Source organism: Micrasema longulum, unplaced genomic scaffold, assembly GCF_059751315.1.
Source record: "Micrasema longulum isolate JH-2025_06_02 unplaced genomic scaffold, ASM5975131v1 h1tg000117l, whole genome shotgun sequence".
NCBI lineage: Eukaryota > Metazoa > Arthropoda > Insecta > Trichoptera > Brachycentridae > Micrasema > Micrasema longulum.
The window spans coordinates 719,182-742,086 of NW_028277323.1; the positions used below are offsets into that span (position 1 = coordinate 719,182).

At 32.3% G+C, this 22,905-nt stretch overlaps 1 protein-coding gene across 1 annotated transcript in view; it reads left to right on the top strand.

The window, feature by feature from the left end:
- The first annotated feature begins 640 nt into the window (after positions 1–640).
- LOC148284471 (uncharacterized) overlaps positions 641–22,905 on the top strand; it is a 39,482-nt gene continuing 17,217 nt past the window's right edge. The window contains exon 1 of the mRNA XM_088239955.1: positions 641–934. Coding sequence (XP_088096081.1) covers positions 893–934 — 42 coding nt within the window. The 5' untranslated portion in view covers positions 641–892. The remainder of the gene's footprint in view (positions 935–22,905) is intronic.

The following is a 22,905-nucleotide window of genomic DNA, read 5'->3' on the forward strand; positions in this document are numbered from 1 at the left end:
AGAAATTGGCTTGCTCACAGTAAAGCAACAAATAAAGTATAATGTAGCTATTTTATGCATACAATAATTAAGTGGATAAATGAAATAAACAATATGATCAAATTAAAACATCAATGACATGCAATTTAGTGCGCTGTTTGCGTAGAGGTACTTAATATAATGTTATTGATTTTTTTTTATACGGGACTTGCTTACCAACAAAAATGTGTAACAAGAATCTAGATCCTAAATTGTATTATTGTTTCCGCGGGAACTAATTTATCATTTAAAATTAGATTGTGAAAATTCAATGTGGAAGTTTCTTGTAATTAATTTAAAGTTATTAATCAAATAAATTATGTCAGTACCAACTTATTTTGAATTAGTGGTCACCGCACGGAAAGCCTTTATTCGTCCATAGAAAGTGAAGAGATGACATCATTTTATAAGACCGGTCTGCGCGGCACATTTAATAATAAATGCTGTGGCGTAATATTTAGCACCTTACAAAAAGGATAGTTAAACTTACTCGAATATTTATTCACAAAGCAACCGGTACAGTCTTTTCGACTATTGTCTTCAAACTTGCCTTATCTTTGGAGTAAATCGCGTGCTTGAATAATGCGATGGACAATGTTTACAACTAAACGTCAGTTTTTTCAGTTTACCGCCGCGCTTTGAATTGACAGCACGCATCTTTTCGTTCTTAATATTCTCGGGTAACGCCCTTCTGTGATTGTTCGGTTATTTATAAATCCTCAATTAAAATTCCGATCCTGTTTGGTGTTGATTCGGGAGACGCAACAATCGCGCCGCCATATTTAGAATTTTACGAAAGACGCTACCTTGACCACGTAACACCAACTGTTTTGTTATTTCGGTGAGACCGCGAGAAAAGAACGCAAAATCAAAAATGGCCATCAGTCGACTTTCGATTATCAAGTTCTTGGAACTGGTAAGAAATCTAATTATACACATAATTGAATTAAAACTTTTACTTAAAGTGATAATAAACGTTTCAAAGGTTTTGTTGTTTTAAGTTTTTCTCAGTTTTTGCTCACCTAAACCAATATAATACTAAATTACAAAGTTCCACATGGCGTTGCATATTTTAACAATATAATGTTTACTGTTGTCAAATGCGCAATAATTGTTATTGTAAGGTAAATTATGCCGACGTGAATAATTTGATTAACTACTTTAAAACGAAAATATCGTTTTAAATATTGTAATTTTGGGAGTATAAGACAAATCTTATTCCGTGTGACGTTTTTTAATGAAGATTTAAAATAAAAACATATTTTTAAATTTTGAGTCGCCCTTTTATTTATCATTATGAATAAACAGTCACTTATTTTACGAAATCCTTTAATTTATCAATATTCAGTAGGTACTTGGTAAACTTTTAACGGTTTTTAAACCATAGATAATGTGTGACGCTACCATCAATACTAGGTTTGTGTAAATATTGTAATCTGCAATAAAACATGTCCAAATATTGTCCAGTGTCAGCATCCAACCTATTGTCCACGTGTGAAGAGCAATTTGGAGGACAATACAATGGACTTTTTTTTTTCTTATCTTTAAGTATCGTATAGCTCTATGATTTTTTAAAAGATTTTTCCGCGTATGACGTCTCAAGTTCTCTTCTCACTCAGTTCTGCCGATTTGTCGGTTGACTTCGTAAACTGGAAATTCATCACAACCCTCAATTATCATCTGTGGATTCACAAGAACTAGTGACGCCGTTCAAAGTAGTTATTTTTTGTTAAAATAACTTCAAATTATTTTGTTCTATACATTTTCAGGAAACTTTCCTAATTTAATGATTTAATTTTTACCGCCCATAAGAAAACATTTTTTAAATCAAATTCCCGTGGGGCTGAACTTCCTCGTTCGATATTGTATGTCCCAAGACCGCAATTTTTATTTTTTATTGTTTTTTTTTTTATTATTAATAATACATATAATACAAAAAGTACATATTATACTCCCAGGAGTTATTAAAGAAACTCATTTGGGACCGTATATAAGAAAAAACATTTTTTTGGCAATACATAATATCATACAAATTAATACATCCGAAATAAAAAGAAAACATTATTGTATAAGAAACATAAAACACCATCTTATATAAACTACATGAATAATTATCATTATTAAAAAGATTTAAGAAATATTTTTTAATTGCGACACTTCTGTTTTTTTTAATTAAATTTTTCGTGTCTTAGCTCATCGGGCAGATTATTATATTCGGAATGGCCAATATTTTCCAAGGACCTACTGCCAAACTTTGTTGAGCGAAACTTAGACACATGAAGACTCCCTGAATAACGCGTATTGTAATTTTGAATAATGTGAACAAATGTGTATTTTAAATTTGAGTGAGCAAAAAAGTTTATGATATTTAAAATAGTATTGGTTATGTCATGCGATAACAAACACTATCTTCATAGGTACATAACAAGGCGGTATAAAGCAAAATCGATATTTATGTACGAAAATGTGTATTTATATGAAAATTTTAAGTCTCTTCGTCGGTAACTTGTAATTGAAAATGTTCATAAAAACAAATAGTATGCGTATTCTATTTTTCATACAGAAAACTTAATTGTACATTGTTGTTATTATCTTATTTATCAAAGTGCATTTGTTTGTTTGTTTTTTTATCTAATAATGACTCATTTAATAAATGTGTTGTTTATTCTTGTAATAATTTATTTTTATTACGCTTTTTTTTTCATAGATTCATGGCTGAATGCCTTCGGTATAATTTTTAACTCAAAATTTGGTGCTTCGAAAAATACGAAACAATCGACGAAAGAATACGAAGGTGTCACAATTTACATTCTCCTTTTGCGGTTTCTCAAAAAGTTAATTTTTTGAGTTGAGTCGTTTTCGTCCTAAAGGTGCGATATAGCTACACTGGTAATTGCATGTCAAAAAATATGAACACGTAAAATCAAACATGATAATTTTAATTTAGAACATTATTGCGACCAAGCATTACCCATAACACTCAATTTGGTGAACTGACCAAACCGTATTCGTTTTATTTTCGTTTTTGAAGCAGTTTTATACACCGTTTGACGTTTAATCATCAGTGTGGCCATTATATGAAGCAAAGTGTTGTAGCATTAAAAAAAAGTAACTCTTTAGGGGGTAGAGAAGATCCAGAATACCACCACTGGAGTTACTAAATCCGATTCGGGACTTAAATAAGATTTAAACATAAAAAACACATATTATAAACAACAAAGAAAAAAACAAACTAGTTAAACATTTTTATAAATAAATAATGTATCCTTATTTCGATATATATATATATATATATATATATATCAAATATATATAAATATATATATATATATATATATATATATATATATATATATATATATATATATATATATATATATATATATATATATAATATATATATATAATATATATTTTTGTTGAGAATTATTATGTAACTAGTTTGGGACCTCTGAAACATTTTTTACAATCATTCTTACTATTATATATATAAAAACCCGACTTATGCCCCTTTTCCGTGTCAGCTCAGGTATTATTATTATGGATAACTTATATTGCGCCATTTTCGTAATATAATACCTCAAGGGCGCTTTACAGTGATTATATAAAGAAATAAATTTAATTTTAACTTTTTCAATTTGTAATTTAAGAAAAACAATGAACTTTGTCATCACATGCTAAGGATATTGGTTCAGCATACTCATTTAGTTGTACATAGGAAAAAGGTAGTACACTGACACAATAATGAGTCAGAAATTAAATTTATTTACACTAACGTACCAAAAATGAGTATCCTGAAAAATTTGGTAGCTTATTTTATTTATTTATTTTAATTTAATTTTCTTTTATTTCGGAAACATACAGTACAGTTACAAAGTTTAATATTTTACACAATTAGACTTAATTCTAATGGACCAGTGAAGTTTCCATATTATAAAGCAATTATATGTAAGGTTAATTATGAAAGTATAAAAAAGAGAAGGAAAAAGAAAAACATAAATGAAAGATGTTTAGAAATTAAAATTTAAGTGAAAAAAAGATATTTTAAAGTTTGTAGTTTGTAGTTAGTATTTACAAATGGAAATAATATTAAAAATAAATATGCATGATAGCTGAATGTAGCCTGGTATAAATAAACAAACTATAAATATGGGTACATTTTCGTATCACCACTTTTAAAAATATTTTTCTCTATAGGGCGTGTCTTTGTATTATATGTCAATGAATATAACGATTCATTGTTGTACTCTCTTTATTACGCAATACATATTGTATATTATATCTGAAGTATATTATCGTGTTTTAATAAACTGTTCGTTGTATTTCCTTTTATTTGCCTTGCCTACTAACCCAATAAATAGTACCGAAGCATTATAACAGGGGTAGGTGTAAGGTACTTGGAACGAACAAAAGAATGTCGAACAAAGAAAAATACTCGACAGGTTCCCGCCGGTTTTCAAGTTTTGGCGCCACCCTAAGAATGATCTAATTTCATTTGGTTTTTTTTCTAACCCTTTTCTGCATCTAATGCTGCGTAAGGCACTGCATGGTCGCAGCGTATCTCAATCATATGTTTTTTTTTCACTTGCCAAAATAACCTTACACATAACATAAAATCTCCTATATGAAATATAGAAAACTCCTTATAGACAGTACACCCGTTTAGTTTTACGATGTCAGTAATTATGTCTGTACTCGTATGTTCATTGTTATATTTTTGTTTCTTCTACATTATTTTAATATAACTTTTTTCTTTTCTTATTCTTTAAATTGAAATTTATCTTATTTTTATTTACTTTATTTTTATAACTGCATATAAGTACATGTATTTTTATTTTATTTGCAACTTTTAAGTGCCTAACATTTCTCAATTGTTAAATTGCTTTTATTTTGATAATGTACTTAATCAATAGCTTACACCACTGTGGAAAATTTTTATTGACTGTTTTCACAATTTGCGTTCACATGTATTCTTATTTTCTGTATACAATATATGTAAAAACTGTTGTTTTTTTTCCCAAACAAAAATAAATAAATAAAATATTTACGCCGTTTTATTGGGACAGCATTTCTAACCAGGGCTGCGATTATGATCGGCTATCTTCATCGATATATACTGAGACGGTAAAACTTATATCGATATTTATGTACGAAAGTGTATATATTTGTATGGAAATTCAAAGTATCTTCGTCGGTAGCCGGTAATTGTACATGTTTAGAAAAAAAAATGTAAACATATTCTATTTCTTATACTGAAAACTTAATTTTACTTTGTAGATAAAATTTAAGATAAATTTTAACTCCCATCAGAATATGTACCCTGGGACCGATTTCAATGGGAAGTTATCATATATCTTAATTTTTTTTAACAAAGTAAAATTAAGTTTTCTGTATGAAAAGCAGAATATGCATTCAATTTCTTTTAAACATGTTCAATTATACCTACGAAGATATTTTAAATGATCATGCAAATTTACTCATTTTCGTACACGACTATCGGTTTTTCTTTTTAGACAATCGAAGATAACTCTGTTAACTTCCCGTTGTAATCGGGGCCCAGGAACCCTTAGCAACGGTCCGACATTATTAAGGATACTCTCCAATATCAAGAGTGTTTGCCTGTTAAACATAGTTTCACCGATGTGAAAGATTTCTATCTCTAAAGTGATAATGTTCAGCTGCCTGACTGAACTTCTAATCGGCATAACCAACAAAGGCAGCTTGGTTCTAGAAGCCGAGAGGTAGAACAGTCTGTGCTGATGCTGTCAGAGATAACTATCAGAATCATAAAAATTGACACTCCATAAAATGGCCGAGTTCTCGATAAAACCTCTAAATCAGTCTAAAAAAATGGGTCAATGTGAATCCATCTCTTCGATCATTATTATCGAATTATGTTACACGGGACAAGGTGATCAGGCTGCTGATTTAGAGATAGTCTAAAGACAGTGCAGTATCGTTCACGCTTATGTCAACATAGACATTTCTTGCTATAAAATATGCCGAAACACTATTTAAATACGCTTGACAAATTTTTCAATGTAACGGATTTTCGCATTCATACCACTAAAATATATTTATTTGCTCTGGGAATGGGGGAATAAAGATATAGGAAAAAATAAAAGGTTATAGAGAGAAAGAAAAAACTGCCTTCTTCCTCTTTGGGGAGAAAAGGAGGAAAGAAGAGAAAGCCAAGAGAGAGGAGCTTTTTCTACTTTGCCTCCAGCCTCCCTTCCTGCTCTCCTCTCCATTTTCTCTCTTCTCTTATCTCTATATCTGCTATCTCCCTAGAAATGAGCTGATAAGAAGGCGAAGAAAAGGAAAGAAGAGGGAATGAAAAAAGTAGGAAGAGCTTTATTCTCAAAAGAAGAAAAAATCCCCCTCCCTCCGGATAGGAACGACACGAGGCGGGAAAAAAGAAATACGGAGAAAGGAAAACAGAGCTTTCCTCTTCTGCGAAAGGGAAAAAAGGCGGATTTCTTCCTTTCCTTTCCTCATTTAAGAAAAGAGCAGAGAAAGAAAATACCTTAATTCTCCTTTCCTTCTTCTGGAGCTCAGAGCAAGGCCCATTTTAGGTGCTCAATCGTGGATGTTTATCACGTCGATTAAAAGTCCTTAACCAACACGTATCCATAAGATTTTTTTATCGCGTCTGTAATTAACAAGTGCGGCGATTGTGATTGAGCTGCAGGCGACAGTAATAATCCACACGGCACGATAAAACAACATCGGAGGGATTGATATATATTGTATTAATTATTTTTTTTAATTGTTTTTATTTATTTTATGCCAGGCAAACGCAAAAACAGTACAACATGAGGCCGATTAATCTCCACTCGATTTCCTTAAGCAGGATTTTTACCTGAGAGTAGCTACTAAATATATTTTTTTAAATGACAAATTAATATCAATCCGCCCTTATTTTTACCGTTCTTGTGGATTTTAACGATTTGTGTGAAATATATATATTTAATAAGGTCATCTCATTACTTCAAAGAGATGCATTCAATAATGCACGGTTACCAGCTAGTAGATATTTATGGCGAGAATATATAGCGTTTTGTATTAAATATACGTTATTTTAAAGGTCGTCATGGTGAATGGTGACCATAAATAATTGAAAATGAGGAGTTACGAGCCTTAAAATAAAACGAATTCAGATAGTATGTTGCCAAATGAGCACGTCATACGCAAATGTTGCGTTATGTTTGTTAATGGGTTTACGCGCAAGTAATTTCAATCATGACTTAACGTGTAGGATGTTAGAGTTCCTGGATGGACAGTATTGCTTAATAATCAAAATACAAGGCCAAAATATTGTATGCGGTGTGTGAAAACTTAAGGCCGCAGTCTCATAAAAAAGGTTTTGGAAAAAGTAATCTTAACAGAAATACCTTAAAGTGTTGTTTTTAATTAACGCGTATTTTCTAATTTTTTTAACATTGCAATTTTGAAAAAACGTTTTTTTATTCAAAATGCTTACTTTTTATGAAACTACAGCTTTAATGCATTATTACACTATTTTTTTAATTTTTTTTTATTTAAAAAAAACTTTTTTTCAAAGAAATATTTGAGTTCTTATAATTTACGCAAATATTTAATTTTAAGGGGCCATTTTCAACGAGTTGTAAATAACTCACTATTAGAAAATGGAAATCAAGTTAGGGTAGAGTGGGATTCGAACCACGGACCTTTGATCCGTAAGTCCGAGACACTAGCCACGGAACCACAACCCGATTCAAAACTCGAAATTACTTCACAATGCACTCCTGATACGGTGCCTACAGCAACAGATATTATACATTACGACATTATTTGTCGCGGCTTGACAATCGTTTACAAATATCGCCATCAAACATCGACCGATAAATGTCTATAAAAGATAGTCAATTTAAACAACAAAAAAAATCCACTTATTAGTGCATGTTGTGTTCACATATAATACCAATGTCGTATGCATTGTTTGTTTATTGTTTGTGAACCATAGTAAATAAAAGACGATCGTCAAGCATCAAAATTACTCACAAAAATAGAAAAGAGTTCTGCTATGGTTTGGACATCTAGAAAAGAACAGCTAAACATAGTATTGAAAAGTACGATGCGATTATTGATGGATGCAAAGAATGAGAAAGACCAAGAAAGACGCGGCGCTCGTGCTTGATAAGATTAATTAAAAATATGTGAAGATACATACGTGTGGCGTTCTACCCGCTCTTTTTACTTCACGGTGAAGGCAGTTACGCAATAACGTAAAGCATTCTGTCAGTCCAACTTTTAACCACTTTTTCTGACAAATCCGGCGTTATTTCCGATAGGATGTATGTCATATTGGATGTAGAGTTGCTGGTTTGTTACCATAGACCTGCAGTGAAATTCTAGAACGCTCTCAGGGGGGTAGAGAAAGCGTTACTAGTAAGTAATTAGTACCTAAATAAACTAATTTTATACCTACATGAACTCCATGTCTAATAATTTTAACATTGAAAACAAACATTAGAAATGCCCTAATAAGGCGAAACAACTGTCTGATTTTCTGTTTTTTGTTAATTTTATATAAATATTTATATACAAAATAAGTAGACGTAACCCTTTATAGGACACATATTTTGTGTTGATTTACGTCTTGCAAACCTAATCAAATATCAACATGTAACCTGTAGATGCCTAGACTTCTATATTATCTTCTCTTAAATGTTCTTCATCTCTGTTGTAATATGCTAATAAAATATGTTCTTTTTAAACATAATACACCTGTGAGGTTCATAGTTCATAATCGATGACACACACACGTGATAAATCATTTCACCTGAAATATGGAGCGACAACCGATGAAGCAACTCATCATTTTATATTGGATCCAATACAACATATTCTGCAAGTCTAACAGTATTGCACATAACGACGAGAGCGACGTCCCGCAGTACATTAACATCGTTTCTACCTTAGAGGTATGAAGAACAAAGGAACGTGGCATTTAAAGAGACGACAGTGTGTTATAACGCCCAGTTAAACCAGTCAGCTCCAGTCAGCCCGAACAGTCAGCCCGACAGGTCAGCCCAGCAAGTCAGCTCAACGCAGTCACTCAGTTCCAGCATGTAGTCCAAGTGCAGTTACTTCAACTCTTTGTCGCCGTAATACTTGTGTTACATAATTCAATTCATTATTTATTTGTCATGTAATAATTACGCGTTAAACAGCAACCTCGTGTCTTCTGTCAGTCTCTAACTGGGGTAGGAGCTCCAACCCTCACCTACCCAATTCCTACCAACCTATTGCTTTTGAAAAAGATGAGTCGAAGCCTGATCTATCAGTGTACGTTATTACGATACTCTTGTGACTTAATATTTATTATTAATACGAGATATTAGAAAACAAATACCTTAATTCTGGTGGCATATGTATTCGCTTTTTTCTAGGAGTCATATGAAGGGTTGATTTTAATATTTAAAAAATATGAACTTCAGATTTTCGTGATACCGTGTGATTTTTGAGTTATATTTTAGTTGGGTGGGTGCCATTCTTATGCACCTACGAACGTGGGTTCGTAATTACATCAAACCTATGACTTAAGATTGAAGGCGCCTTTGAGAATAAATAATATAATAAATACTTAATGTGGTACGTTTTAGTCTATGTCTGGGCGGATATAGAATACAGTCTTAAATAATAATATTTGGCTGATTTATATAGCGCCATTTTTTTCTTAAATCACCTCAAGGGCGCTTTACAATTGTATATCTAAACTTACATTCTAACTAAACTTAAGTGATATATTATAATTCCAGATTTAAAATTAAGGGTATGATAGTCTAAAGAAGTGGGATTTTAGGGATTTTAGTTGGGATCTGAACTGACTGGGACTGTCGATGATTCGTAAGTTAGAAGGCAATTGGTTCCAGGCAGAGGGGCCGGCGGCGGCAAAAGCACGATCTCCAAATCTAGTGTTTGGGGAGCGCCGGATTTCGACAAGTTTTCCTTTTTCTGAATCAAATTAGAACCAGAATTCTGGACAAGCGTTTTTGACTAGATTCTCTGGTTACAATCCTGAAAAAAAATCGATAGTTGGCGCGTTTGCCTGCCAAGCTTGAGAACGGAATAAAATGTATTTTTATAATCATTGAGATATAATATATAGAGATAACACTCCATACAAATCCGAGTTAAAAAGTCGTCCTTAAAAGACAGGGATTGACCAGCGAGGATAGCAAATATCGTTAATCGTTACGTCGACTTTGACAAGCAAAACAAGTAGTGCAGTAAAAAGCAAGGACTGTGTACATGGGTCCTTGTAAGTTCTATTCAGTATGTCGCTCCCTTCCGCATATGCGTCACTTTTGTTTGTCGTTTTGCTTTACGCCGTTTTAACTGAGCAGGATGGAGACAGCAGATAATTCGCGAATTGTAACATGTTAATAAGACGTTTTTGAACATTAAAATAGCTATTTTAAACAAATATTAATTGAGATAAGAACATGCCTTGCCGATGAAAGGTTATAAAATCGCTTTTCCAGATCGATTTGTGCAGTATTTTAACGTACATATAGGCATTTTAGTCATTTCGAGGAAAAAAGTAGCCGGCGAACGCTCGCAACAGACTAAAGTCCGCTCTATCAAACATAGACCAATTGGCCGCAGGTTAAGGGAACATATTTCGAACGCTTATGTTTACTCTATCTATAGTTATATACCTCAATGTTTACAATATGGTTTTACACTGCAATACTATTTGACAATATCTGACAGAAGCCCTCCATATAATTTGCCAAACTCGCAGTGAAAGAGGCATTGAAAGCAGTGGTGTAAAATTTGACTAAAATCGCGATTCATTATTACAGAATTGAAATAAAACAAAACTAAAGTTACTTGATATTTGACAAAAGAAAAGTGTTTTAATATGAGCAAAGCTATATCGAAGATCCTCGGTTTTTAAAACGGTTTTCGGCTATCTGGAGGGAATGCTTCCAATGCAATATTTTGCTGTCCCGGGACTGGCATCTGAAGCGTATACCTGATTGCCATACCTTTCTGTAACATATAGATGATCGAGAAACGTGGCGATTAGTGTAACAATGCAGTGCCCTGTGCACCATTAGATGTGGAAAGGGTTACGGTGTTGATGAATATTTTAATTTCAATTGCTTTATTTTATACGTTTATGGACATTACAAAATGTTGCAAGGCATACATAACACGAAAAAAAATATACTTAAATTTAAATATACAAAGATGGTAAAATAAAAATACCTAGCAATTAAAGAAAAGGGATGCTATCCTCTCTGGACTTTTTTCTCTAATATGAAAAATGTCGATATCCGAAGAGATACGGTTGAGTAAAGACATTGCTCTTCCTACTGGCATTACCATCGGCAGGTTGGTTCTGCAAGCAGGAAGATAAAACAGCTTAAGTTGCCTATGTCTAAGGTAGTCATTAGGAACATAAAGAAAAGTACTCTCCATTACACCTATGTTGATCGTAATACCACGGATTAATCTGAAAAAATACATAAGCAAGTATGCATTTCTTCTTTTCTGTAAACTATTGTAGCCAATATAGCCAGTAGCCAGTATTCCCAATATTAAGTCAGACGGGTACAACCATAGGTAGTATCTGCACTCCCGTAAGTAAAGACACCTCAGAAATTTCTTCTGAACCATCTCCAGCATAACAGAGTACACTCAAGTCTGCACCAATGAGTTATAAAGAAGCCTAAGAACACGAGTATTCAAGAACACCTTGTAATGTGCAACTAACTGCTTTTATTTATTTATTTTTAAAAACCAAAACGACATTTTGCGGACTTGAATTTTTAAGAATAGGTATTTGAACATTGTTTTTCTGTCACTCTCTCGCAAATGCCTCTCCGATACTGTGCGAAAAGTCAACTGCACGTCAGACTGATTATGCCTAGCTAAAATCGGCAAAATCAACGATTCTTTGTCCCGTTTTCCACACCGCGAAATCGAACCAATTTTGCTTTTTTTGTCTTGAGGAATAGTGTCCGAAGGAAATTTGCTGTATCGGAACCTTTTGCGTTTATTTGAAAAATAGTTGTCATATTTGTATATCGTACGCCCGTTTAAGAGAGAGAGAGTAAGAGAGAGAGAGTAAGAGAGAGTAAGAGAGCAAGAGAGGGATGGTGCTACTTCCTAATAAACAATAATAATAATAAAAAACAAGACGATGCGGAGACTCCAACGGGTAATACCTATATTTTGTATAAAAATCACTGCTCTAGTGCTATAATCCAGGGAGAAAATACGTAAATACGTTTGTATAAAAAAAGCCAGACCGCGTTTCCTCTAAGCTAAATTCGACAAAACTACTCACAAATGAGTAGTTTTGCGTTTTGGCCGTTAGGTACTTTGTAGGCGTCGCTTAATACGGAACTGCCGATTTTAATTCAATTATGCCGTGTTGTGTCGTTTCAAAGTGTTAAAATACTGCTGGAATTAAAAGGGAATACGGTAGGATCACATTTCATGTTCAAGAAGCGAATTCACAAGTAATATTAATTAAGAATTTTATTATTTTACCATCTGTCAGACTGTTAAATAAAATTACGAAGACATTTTGTTAGTATTGCCAGGGTAGTCGAATTTTTTACCCTTATTTCTACTAATAAGTCTTAGTGTAATATTAAAATGTATTAACTAAATTATTATCTAATGTTTTTTTTTACGTTTGATTAATAAAAGTACCTGTTTTTTTATAGTCTAGTCAGTAAAATATTTTTTGTTGTAAAATATAACACATTTCACAAAATTGTCTTATATTTGTGTATATTGTTTACGGTCTGGCAACATTACGGGGCCACTTCACGCATGCCCGCAGGCGGGATGTCGGGTAAAGGGGGGACACTTGGACACAGTACGATGTATACAAACTTTGTTCTACGCGCCCTCTGGTGTATTATAGTTCATCTGTGCCTTTCGAAACTACATAAAATTGAAACAACTATTACATGGATAACAATTAAAAGGTCTTTATCATGTTTTTTTTGCGCGTACCTACATTAATGTTTATCTGATAAGATTATTTCATATTTAGTCATGACTCACATTTGACTCAATAAAAATTCCTACATATTACACAAGTATGCTTCATATGATAAAATATTTTTTCTACCAATTTATTAGTCAGACGTTTGCAAATATATTGTTAGGTATAAGTAAAAAGTGATTAACTTGTTATGATTTTCTTGAAAATCGCTATCTGTGAGTATTTATTTTTGTTGTAGATATGAATATTGTAAGGCCGATTCATACAATACTTACGTGAAAATCACGATGCGACACGCACAATAAAATTACATAAGGTGATTGAATTTGATTGTTCTTAAATATTATTTTTATTTACACTGGAACCTTTTTTGACACAGGGGTACGTTCCACACAGTACTGTGTAAAAAAATATACTAAAAATAAACAATGTTGGATATGTTTTCTTGTGTAAAAATCAATTCGTGATTTTAATCAAATTAATTTGGTTATTGTTTATTTGAAAAAATACATATCGTCGGCACCGTAGAACAACGAAGTGATTTGTGTAATTTTCTCAAACTTGACGTGAAAGCGGTTTAAATTATTTTTTGACATTAATGTCACAGCTTGATAAGTTCAAAAGTATACTATTTGATACTTGGGTTAGTTATATATTATTCATATATTCGTTATTATTTTTATTATTAATCAATGTTTAAAATGCGAAAAAAATTAATAAATAAATATACATTATTAAGTATGTTTCTTACTATGTATTCTGTTTTTATTTCGCATTTAACGGAGTTTTAAAATATTTTTAAACGTATATTTATATATTTTTAATGTTTTTTTACTATGTTTTCACTACATTTATTACTTTGTTTTTACTATGTTTTTGCTTCGTTTTTTTTACTACATTTTTACTATGTCTTTACTACATTTTTTACCATGTTTTTACTCAATTTTTTACTTTGTTTTTCACTTTGTCCTCTATCTTTATAACAGTTTTTATATATTGATAACTGTTTTTTATATTTCTTTTTACTGTCTTAGAACAGGGTAAATAACCCTAGTTGAGGCAGTCAAAGCAACTTTATATAAATTATAATTTGGTGTATGTAATATAATAGGATAATAAATAAAATAAAATTTAAAAAAATGTTTATTTTTTTGTAAACGCCATTGGAAGTTTTACATCATGGTTGAAAAAATACTAGTATTTAAAATTATTGTTGTTTTTTGCAATTTCTTAATTTATGGTATTTTTTAATTTTTACTTTCTAACTGTGTTGATTAATGAACGAAGAAGTCCAGTAGTTTTTCATTTATATTTTATGTGGTTTACTATGCCAAAAATATATTTTGAAAATTTTTATGTATCGTATTATCAACGCTATCATTTTTTTACCACAAGTTTTGTATTTCTGAAGTTGCTCCGCGTGTCACGTCTCAAGTTCTCTTACGCTTCTCGGCCAGTTCTGACGATTGGTCCGTTGACGTACCCTGAACCGGAAACCTTTCACAACTCTCTTATTATTGGTTGATTCATATAAATTAGTGACGTCGTTCAAAGTACATAGTTCGTTTTCATTAAAATATTTTTTTTTCATACATTTTCAAGAAACTTTTCTGCACAATTTAATGCTCTAATTTATACCGCGCGTAAGAAATCATTTTTTATATCAAATTTCCAGTAGGGCTGAACTTCCTAATTAAAAACCTATATCCAAGATGGAAAATGTTTTCTGACTCTTTTTACAATTTAGGTTTCTAATATTTTTATATTCTACATCCATTTTATGTAAAAATTGTTGTTTTTTTTTCCAAATAAATAAAGAACGATTTTCACGAACTTACCTATTAGGTAGTTTGAATTTCCGATAAATTATTCTTTAGTCAAATTTTAAAATAATAATTCTAATTTGATTGGCCGCTATTTCAAACACCTACGCCTATTATTTTGTTTCCCGCTGAAAAATTTCAAGTTTAATAGTTTTATCAAGGTCACTGTTTTACCGACAAATGCCAATAAACAAAACATTTTTACGCAACTCGGTCATCGCTATTATATTCTGTTAATAATAGGAACTCACGCACGTTAGGATTTTGCGACATCGGAAACATGCTGCAAATCTGATAATTTAAATGAAAAAATAACAGTTGACGAGCTTAAGAACTACATTATTGCCGTGGCGCAGTTGGTTAGACGGTGAACTGTGAAACTGGCGTCGCGCGTTCGATTCCCGCCAGTTGCAAGAAAAAAAACTCGAAAAAAGAGAAAGATATTTTTTAATGAAGAACTTTAGTGGTTCTTAAAAAAAAAGTGTTTGTTAATAGACTGTCAAACTACCCCAGAAATCGACAAATTTCAACTGGGATGGATTCATTTACAGGGCTGTCATTGGCTTGTTTAAGTGGCCACTTTACACACTGCGTAACATTCACCATTCTGCCCATGTTTAAACATCCACATTTCTTCAACTCTTCCATCCGTTGATTTTCAGAAATGTTATAAAAATATTTTTATGTATCGTATTATCAGCGCTGACTTTTTAAAGTTTTGTAATTTTGAAATTACTTCGCTCGTGACGTCGATGAGTTCTGCTGATTGGTGAGTTGGCTCCCCGGAAACCGGATATATGTCACAACGCTAGAACTATAGAACTTGTGATGTAGTGCGAAGTAGTTCATTCATCAAATATTTACTTTTTATACATTTTCGAGAAACTTCGCCGTACATATACGACACTTTTGAATGAAATGCACATATTGCAAGGCAGTGAATCAACAACTTCCAAAATTACTAGGCCGTATACAAAAAAAACAATAAAAGTCTTATTTGTAAGGCATTATTGTAACCAGCCCAGTCTTCAGAACAAAGTTATATTACAAAGCATAATATTATTTAATAAACGAAATATTGATGAATTTAGTTTTGGCCCGAACATGTGCAGCAGGATTTTGGATTTTTGAACAGAATAACGATTGCTACATCGTCGTAGACTAAAGAATTGTCGTATTTTTTTCATTGTGGCAGGGTACTTTTTACCTCGAAAAAATATATCATTCCATCGAATAAATACTTGTTGCTAAACTTCGAAACTAATGAATAACCTAATTATTTTTACTACTATTACACAATCGAAGCCGCGGGTAAAAGCTAGTTCTCATATGAACGCCAGTCTATATAGATATGTATGAAGATATTTTAAGTCAATTGATTTTAGTAAGTTAAATTCGTCATCTAATCCGCAAGTGTATGGCGGTCGCTAATGAAGTCATTGCTGAGTTTTGGTTCGTTAGAGTTAGAGGTCATCAGATTATTAATCATAAATAATTTGTTACTAAACCACTCGTATTTTGCGTTTTGTCGAAATTACAACATTACACTTGAATTAACATGTATAAAAAAGTATTTACATCCGAACGCTATCTAATAAAACTGTATTTTATCTGTGAATAGATCTAAATGTAGCTTAGTTAATCAATAAATGTAATAAATATTACATAACTTATTGCTTAGTCCAAAATCTAAACCGAAGTCATCCAAAAAAATAACGAAGCAACTCAAAATTGACAAATCTGATGAAAACAAGATAGTGCAACCAGTTATTGCTGACGAAATTTCCAGGACGAGTTATTTATTTATTTATTTAAATCTTAAAGTAGGGCACACCTATCATACATATTGTTATGTGTGTTCTAATAATAACATTGAAAATATATTTAATTTATAAATTGTTTATCACATATGTCTTGACCATTATTTTAAATTTTGATATATTTTTTTCTTCATAAATATTTTTTTCCATTTCGTAATACTTTTTAATTGCTTTAAATAAAATTGAATTTTGTGACTTTGCCTTTTTCCTAAATGGAAGTCTAATTTTGTTCTTTTCTCTAGTATTGTGATCGTGTTCATGCTGGTTCCGATCAATTTTTTTCCAAAATTCTGTTTTTTTATTAGAGTTTATAATTTTATGAACAAATATCATTGTATTGTAAAATATTCTTTGTTTATATGTTAATAATTTCATTTCATTTACCATCGACTTTACCCTCGTATATCTGTTTTTTTTCAAAATGATTCTAAAGGCTTTATTTTGTAATACAGTTAGTTTATCTATGTTTTCTTTGTTTGATAAAAATAAAATGCTACTACAGTAGTTAACGTGTGGTTCAATAATTGCTTTGTAAATAGTTTTGCATGAGTCCTTATCAATAAATCTTCTGATCCTTCCCAAAATTGATTTTTTTTTTGCAATCTTATTTATAACCATCTTAGCGTTTTGGTGAAATGTAAGTTTTGAATCCAACATTACACCTAAATATTTAATTTCAGTGACTTCATTAAGTTTTTCAGTTTCTAGTTATCTTGTAATCAACTGCAATCAATTTCTTTTCATGTTCCCAACCGTGTCACCAGAAGTCAAAATCTGCTATTTATAAAATCTTCTAAGAGCAACTTTGGTTTTTATGCCCCAATGTCCAGAATGTGTAGATTAATCAATTCATCACACGACTTGGAATTCTTTGGGATAGATCTTCCGGCTTTTCGTAGATCTCTTCGCGACTAAACAGTGTGGGATGAAGTTGGATCGGCATGGTTTAGCTCAAAGTCTTAGGCCTTTCTTTTTTTAAAAATATATTGTATACAATTATTGTTTTGCCCTTGTTTGTCTTTGCTAAATAGTTTTATGTTCTTTTGGTTCAGTTTCTTGCATTTATGTTTCTTCATGTAACTGTTGTAATTGGCTTAGGCCGTAAATATAATAATAAATAAATAAATCTTGTGACGGTGAGAAGTTAACTGGCCACTAAGATCGTGTGATCTGACACCTCTGGACTTTTTTCTTGTGGGTTTTTGAAGGAAAAAGTGTATGCAAATAATCCACAGACAATTTCGGAGCTAAAAACACTAAAATAAATTTGACGAGTTATTGACGAAATTTATCCACAATTATGTCAAACGACATAACATCATGTTTCCGAGATGCTGAAGTTTTGCTGTTTGCTGATGATATTAAAATATATAGAGAGGTAACAAACATAGGTCATAGCGAAAATCTGCAATCTAACTTCAATCGAAGCTAAATTGGCAGTGCACAACGTAGTTTTAGTCCCAACACTTATGTATGGAAGTGAAACATGGAACTGGCAGAGGAAGGATGAAAGCCGAGTAAACGCGGTTGAAATGCGATCTCTTAGACGAATTTGTGGGAAATCAATGTATGACAGGGTTTCGAATGATAAAATCAAGCGAGAGTGTAAATCTGAGTCAAGTATAATTGATAAGATTAAGAAAGGGTCTCTGAGAAGGTATGGTCACGTAGAACGAATGGACGACGAAAGAATGGTAAAACAAGTATATATGGCGAAAATGAACGGCAACGTGAAACGAGGACGACCAAGGAAGACGTTGCATGATCAGACAAACCAAAATCTTAAGTCTGGTCATGTCAAAAGCAGACAGAACCGAAGGGCATGTATGACAACATGTATGAATGTGGAGGAAGCTGGGAATGTATGCCAGGATAGACGTGTGTGGCGATCCATTCTCTCTGCCTACCCCTACGGGGAAATGACGTGATGGTAGTAGTAGTAACTTAAAGTGTTTGAATGTATGGTGTGAAAATAACAATTTTTCCCAAAGTTTTGACTTTTTGCCGAAAAAAGAACCCAATTGCTTCAACTACTCTATAAATTCTATAAATTTAGAGCGATTGACCGAAATGACTGATCTTGGTATTATATTTGATGAAAAATTAAACTTTATTAAACATGTACAGAGCATAACTAAGAAAAGCATTAAAACTCTCGGATTTCTGTTGCGAACGATTCAGTCTATGTAATAATTTCTCTTTTACTTTTACTCTATAACAATTTAGTTAGGTATATCAACTTTTGGCTGGTGAAGATAAAGGTTTGTTCGAAACAGACTATTGGCTTGGTTAAATATGTCCTACGCATAAGTTCAAAATATAATTTAACAATAAAAAAACCAATCATTACCCACTTGTAAAACCCGCTATGTCGAAAATACGCGTTCATTAAAATCCGCTATGTGCTGCCTCTACTACAAAACGGATTTTAAGACTCAAGTTAAACCAGCTATGTGCCTTTCAGCCACAAAAATATTCACTAAGGCTTCAATATTAAAATATCATTTTATAAAACGTCATTATGCTAAATCCGACTTAAGGCTCTAATTTTTTGTTTATTTGCTTTTTAAGAAATGCGAGACACCGTTGAGTGAATCAGTTTTTTCCTTCTCCTGAAAAGTTGTGTTTTTTTACATAGCGGAATTTGCAGGCGCAGCGACGATATGTTGCTTTAGTACGTAGCCAACTTGAATACAACTCGGTTATATGGTCACCATATTATAAAGTGCATGTAAATAATATCGAAAGAATTCAACATAAATTTTTACGTTTCGTTAATTTTGAATTAAGTATGGCAGTTGAATATATTAATTATACATACTTAAATAAATATTTAAATTTACACACATTAGAAACTAGAAGAAAATTAAATGATTTGTTATTTTTATTTAAAATATTAAATTTAATATTTGACTGTTACGAACTGTTAAAACTAATTAACTTGCGAGTGGCCGGCCGAATTACTCGATTTAATAAACTCTTCTATTAAATGTATCTACAACTAACTACAGTGCACACTCGCCTATAAGGAGAATTCCCGTGTTTGCAAACGAATACGCAAATGATATAGATATATTTAATACAACACTTTTAAATTTAAAAGGCAGTGTACCAATTTATTATCTTCAAATTTAAGATGGGAAAAAAATAATTTCTGTTCTCTCTACTGGAATAAATGTACGAGGGCGGATTGAAAATGAAGCTACCTAAGTAGGAAAAAATTTTTTTTTTTTCAAAAACCATTTATTTCTCAACATAGTCTCCTTTTACTTCGACACACTTAGTAAAACGACATTCCAACTTTTTTATACCATCTTAATAATACGATTTTGGGAACCTCTCAAAATACGCGTTAGTTTCGATAATCACTTCTTCGTTTGAGCTGAATCTTTTTCTGCGAGCAATTTTTTCAAGTTTGGAAACAGGAAAAAGTCACTACAACCAATTCGAAGTGTATTTCACGTAATTTTAGCATCGTATCTAATGCTGTGTGAACCGGTGCGTTGTCTTGAAGAAAGAGCACTTTTTTCTTCTTTAAATGTGTTCGTTTTTCCTTGATTGCATCATTCAATTGATCCAGACATTTTGACAGGCGCCGTGGCGCAGTTGATTTTGACAGGCGCCGTGGCGCAGTGGCGCAGTTGGTTAGACGGCCAACTGTGAAACTGGCGTCGCGGGTTCGATTCCCGCCAGTTGCTAGAAAAAAAATCCAAGAAATATTTTTTTCTCAATTGGTCCGGGTGTTGTAATGTATTTTTCGTTACCTCCTTCCATATCCCCTCTATCCCACCTGCTGACAAGCCTCAAAATAGAGGCTTAGCGGGTTATTCCTTTAAAAAAAAAAAAAAATAATAATGCACGATAATACTTTCCTGTTATTGTGGATCCCTTTTCAAGATAATAGATGAGCAATATTCCGAGTGCATCCCAAAATACAGTGGCCATAACCTTGCCAGCCGATTTCACCTTCTTGCCTTCTTCGGAGCACTTCTACCAGCTTCCACCCTTGTTTCGATTGATTTTTGGTTTCAGGTGTATACTGGTGCACCCACGTTTCATCAACAGTTATTAATCGACGCCAAAAATCAATAGGATTACGCTTTATCATGTCCAAACACTGCTGTGAAGTGGTCTCTCGAACTCGTATTTGTTCGACACTGAGCAAACGCGGCATCTTGCCGATAGCTTTTTCATATGCAAATGTTCATGTAAAATGTTGAACACACGTTCATATGAGATGTTGACCATTTCAACAATCTCACGAAACTTCACTCGGCGATCATTCATAACCATATCGAGGATTTTCTTGAAATTTTCTTCAGTAACCACCTCTTTTTGCCTTCCTGTTGATGGTATTGTTGCAGTGCTTGTTCGGCCGCGTTTAAATTCAGCAATCCAATATTTTACCATGCAATCTGACGGAGCAGACTCACCGTAATGTTTATCGAGCTTTTATTTTGTCTCTTTCGCCGTTTTCTCTTTCAAATAATAGTGTTAAATCACTGCACGAAATTCGCTTTTTTCCATTTTTCAAGAAACACAAAAGTTGTTTACTTCAAACGACTACAACAAATAAACTAATAAATGAATTTGGGTGACATTTTAACAGCTGCCGTTTGACAGATCGCAATTTGGAAAATATCAATATTTTTTGTGTTTGAGCTACCATCTAGCGCTAGGTAGCTTCATCAACAATCCGCCCTCGTATGTATGTACTATAATAATATGTAAGATTAGTTTTATATATTTTTATTTTCTTATTCTCATTACTTCATTTTCAATTTTTTGATACTTTTGTGTAAAATATATGTCTGTTCTTTATATATATAAAAGTTCTTTATATAAAAATTTAAATTAAAGTTTAAATAAATAAAATAAATTTCGATGGAAAATTTTGTGAAAAGGGTGAACGTTTGCGAACAAAGCCAAGGCGGACATTTGTCGGATGTTGTGTTCCACTCGTAAAATCCGTGTCCATGTTTTACATTGAAAAGAAAACACCCTCAACGTTTAACTAAAGTATGTGTTTTAACAAAATAATCACCGAAAAATAATACATTTTGTATTTCCATATATATTCTATAATGCATTCATAAGCGTCGTGGGTGCATGGACTGTACACAGTCATTCGGCCGGCAGCGACGCAGCGAGATAACTTATAGCTGCTAATCTGCTTCTCATTAAACGCCTTAGAGACGGAGCTGCAAATAAACATTCTTCCCATATGAAGCAAAGGAAAATATTACATTTTTTTACTTCCACGAATTGCAGAATTTTTTTATGTGTTTAAAAAAAATTCATTACTTGCTGAACCCGGCCACGATTCAGTTTCAGTGCTGCAGAGCAGCGTTTATTTTATAATTAAAAAATACATACAAGAATTTGTTACCAGCTAAGTCTAAAGACTTTTCGGTGGGACACATTTTTTTTTTATGTCAGGTTTATATTACATTTATTTTATTTATATTTTACAAATTTATTAATTAACAGGCACTATAAAGTATCTAGAAGATATTTCTTCAGTTCTTTTTTTTTCATTTGAAGATCTTTCATGTTGATGTGCTAAGTAATTCGCTGTGGCTTTGTCTGATATTCATTATTAGGCGAGTAAATAAAAATAGCCTAGCAACCATGCATTTACCGAGAAAACACATGAATTTTATATCATAATTTGCGTTGCTGTGACTATGCTGTAGAATATAAGGAAAGAAAATTGTAACTTTGGCTAAAATTGATAAAATGGCAGCGCTGTGTAGAACGGTCATTCAGTACGTGTGAACTATGAAAAATTATGAGTCAATTTAAAACGCATAGAATGTTCTGTTTCCGTTGAAACTTACGAATAAGAAGTATTTAAAACACTCAGCTACTAAAATCTAATGCTCTGTAAAAAAATTGAGTCAATCCATCGATTACTTTCCGAGATTTGCGGCCACATACGGAACCTAAATCATTTTATATTTCATTATATGCCGCACATTTTAGCTATGTACATATTTTCCCGGTTTAACTGTAATTTCGTTTAATCGAAACCTCATCGGTCCCATCAAATTCGGTTAAACGGGACTGTAGTGTACTCTTAAAAATAACCATTATTTATAATATCGCACCTCGAGTGTAAAACCGTAGTATCTGCAATGTGCAGATAGTGTAGTTCAGAGATATGGGGGTTTGAAGAAAAACAGGATTTTTTTATGTCATTTTCATTATTTTTATTGTTAATGTTTTTTCCTCTTTTACACTT